This window comes from Oryctolagus cuniculus, chromosome 18 (genome assembly GCF_051225735.1).
Source record: "Oryctolagus cuniculus isolate XC-2025 breed Fujian yellow rabbit chromosome 18, ASM5122573v1, whole genome shotgun sequence".
NCBI lineage: Eukaryota > Metazoa > Chordata > Mammalia > Lagomorpha > Leporidae > Oryctolagus > Oryctolagus cuniculus.
The window spans coordinates 6,926,199-6,929,257 of NC_142884.1; the positions used below are offsets into that span (position 1 = coordinate 6,926,199).

At 43.1% G+C, this 3,059-nt stretch overlaps 1 protein-coding gene across 1 annotated transcript; it reads right to left on the minus strand.

Annotated features, from left to right (window-relative positions):
- Positions 1-2,153: 2,153 nt before the first annotated feature.
- On the minus strand, positions 2,154-3,059 carry ORYCUNV1R1549 (vomeronasal 1 receptor oryCunV1R1549). The gene has a single exon (NM_001167346.1). The coding sequence runs from the start codon at positions 3,057-3,059 to the stop codon at positions 2,154-2,156; it is 906 nt and encodes a 301-aa protein (NP_001160818.1).

Consider the following 3,059-nt stretch of genomic DNA (forward strand, 5'->3'; position numbering starts at 1 on the left):
CAGCAGCCATTGGAGGATGAACCAACGGTAAAGGAAGACCTTTCTTTCTGTCTCTCTCATTTTCCACTCTGCCTGTCAAAAAGTTTAAAAAAAAAAAACTATAGAAAAGAAAAGAAAACTGTTTTGGAAATGTTTCATGGAATCTGACTTAAAAACATTGAACAGAAGTCAACTTTCAACAGTGGAATCTTATACAGCAATGCTAATTAATATTCTACAACAACTGAAATGGTATATATAAATTCACAAATAATATAAGGAATGAACACAGTCCTAATGTATTTTTTGACAGGCAGAGTGGACAGTGAGAGAGAGAGAGAAAGATCTTCCTTTTCCATTGGTTCACCACACAAGGGCTGTTGTATCTGGTGCACTGTGGCCAGTGCACCGCACTGACCAGAAGCCAGGAGCCAGGTGCTTCTCCTAGTCTCCCATGCGGGTGCAGGGCCCAAGCACTTGGGCCATCCTCCACTGCACTCCCAGGCCACAGCAGAGAGCTGGACTGAAAGAGGAGCAACCGGGACAGAATCCAGCACCCCGACATGGACTAGAACTCAGGGTGCCAGCACCGCAGGCAGAGGATTAGCCTATTGAGCCACGGCGCTGGCCAGTCCTAATGGATTTTTGATAAGTTTTTTCAATTATGACATAGACGGCTGCAAGCTGTCTTCCCTTTCATGTGAGTCATGGTCACCTAGCAGAGGTGGTAATGGGTAGGGTGTGAAATGTGACTTCTGGCATGAGAGAAGGCTGGGGATATTCAGGTTTAGTAACCACTGTTGTGTACAGAGTAAGAACTATGCACTTGACTTTAACAATATTTAATACAGATCAAGAAAACATTGATAAGATGACAACAGTCTTGTTGGAGTGCCATCTTACAGTCCAGGTGGTGTCGCAGACTTTATGTCACTGCTCTATGATTAACTTTGAAAATTCTCCTGTAATTTCAAGATTAAAAATTGATAGTAAAGATCCTCCCACCAAGTTTAGAATTGTCAAAACCATGCCGACAGGGGCTTCAGAAAGATTGAGGAGGATGTGTGTCAAGAAAATTTGGGGCATGAATTTAAGAAAAGTTTAGCGTCAAAAGGAACTTCTTTTTACCCCATTTTCCAAGAAAAATTTGAGGTAGTCTACTTTTTTTATTTTTTTATTTTTTTAACTTTTATTTAATGAATATAAATTTCCAAAGTACAGCTTATGGATTACAATGCCTTCCCCCCCATAACGTCCCTCCCACTCGCAACCCTCCCCTCTCCCACTCCCTCTCCCCTTCCATTCACATGAGGATTCATTTTCGATTCTCTTTATATACAGAAGATCAGTTTAGCATACATTAAGTAAAGATTTCAACAGTTTGCTCCCACACAGAAACATAAAGTGAAAAATACTGTTTGAGTACTAGTTACAGCATTAAATCACAATGTACAGCACACTAAGGACAGAGATCCTACATGAGGAGTAAGTGCACAGTGACTCCTGTTGTTGACTTAACAAATTGACACTCTTGTTTATGGCATCAGTAATCACCCTAGGTTCTTGTTATGATATGCCAAGGCTATGGAAGCCTTGATCATATTTAGACAAGGCCATGGTCAAAGTGGAAGTTGTCTCCTCCCTTCAGAGAAAGTTACCTCCTTCTTTGATGAGCCGATCTTTCCACTGGGATCTCACTCACAGAGATCTTTCATTTTGTTTTTTTGTTTTTTTTTTTTTTTTTTTAGAACAGAAATTCTAGCTGTTTGTCCAGCACACTGTGGTATGGGGACTGTTTTAAGAGACACACTTAAACTTTGAGAAGAATTAAGGAGTCCAGAATTCACAGGTGGAGGCTGGTGTAGGGCCCAGCAGTTAGCATGCAGATGCCATGACTTTCTCCAGGAGCAGGGGGCCTGGGTTTGACACCCAGCTCTGACCCCAGCTGCAGCTTCTGCTGACACTGACCCCAGGAGGCAGTGGAGATATCTCCAGCAATTGAGCTCATGGCTCCCATCTTTGACCCCCACCCAGGTCCAGGATACACATTTGGGAGGTGCATCACAGTACAACAAGCTCCATCTCTGTCCCTCAAGTAAATAAAGGAATAAATAAAAATTTTTAAGTATTAAAGAATACCAACTATGATCATGCATACAGGTTATATGCTCATGCTAAGTAGGGCACTTGTTATTCCTGGTGCAGGCACAGCAGAGATTGGGTACTCTGGAGTCATGGCTCATGAGAATGTAGGGGCTCACAGCTGGGAAACTCCCAGCGATTAGTGCAGAAGTGTTCACCAGCCACACACTGGGATTCTTTAAAACAGTCAAGCAAATGTGAAAGATGGAGGAGAGAGTGCTCAAAGACACAAAGGTGCTCACCAGGACGAGGATGCTGTGTGTGGCTCTGGACTCTGGGGAGGACCTGGAGTTGACATTGGTCCCATGGATGTATTGGACCTGCTGCCTGTGTCTGTACAGAATGAAAACCATGTAGCTGCTAGTCCACAGCATGACACTCACAAAGAAAAGATTTTGAAAAAATACCAGGGCTGCATAGAGGGATGCTGTGGATTGTCCAGGATTCATGGAATAACAGTATCCATGATCAACATTCTCTGTGATATTATTATCCTTCTGTTTCCCAGTCACATACACAGGCACCATGACATTTAGTATCAGGTTCAGCATCCAGCAGAGGATATTGCAGGACCCAATGTACTTGGGAGCTTTTGCTTTGAACTTGGCACATCTAGTTTTACTAGGACTGATGGTGATGGCCTGTGAGACACTCAGGAGGCAGGTGGTGCCAGTGGACACATCCTTGCTCACTCTGTGCACATAGAACACAAGCTTGCACCCAATATCACTGAGAAAATGCTTCATACCCAAAGCTGTCTTGGTTTGGGGGACTCCTTTCAAGAGAATGGCTAAGCAGTTGGCTACAGTCAGGTGTTTGATGATCAAATCTGTGGGTCTAAACTTATATCCTGTGAAGTAGAGATAGAGATAATGGGAAAGAAGAGAGAAATTCCCCAGGATTCCTGTAATAGTTTGTGATAAGATGATTGTCCCCAT

Bases quoted from the DNA above. Each gene is read 5' to 3' on its own strand.
- ORYCUNV1R1549 (NM_001167346.1), bottom strand. From the start codon at position 3,059: ATGGGGACAATCATCTTATCACAAACTATTACAGGAATCCTGGGGAAT.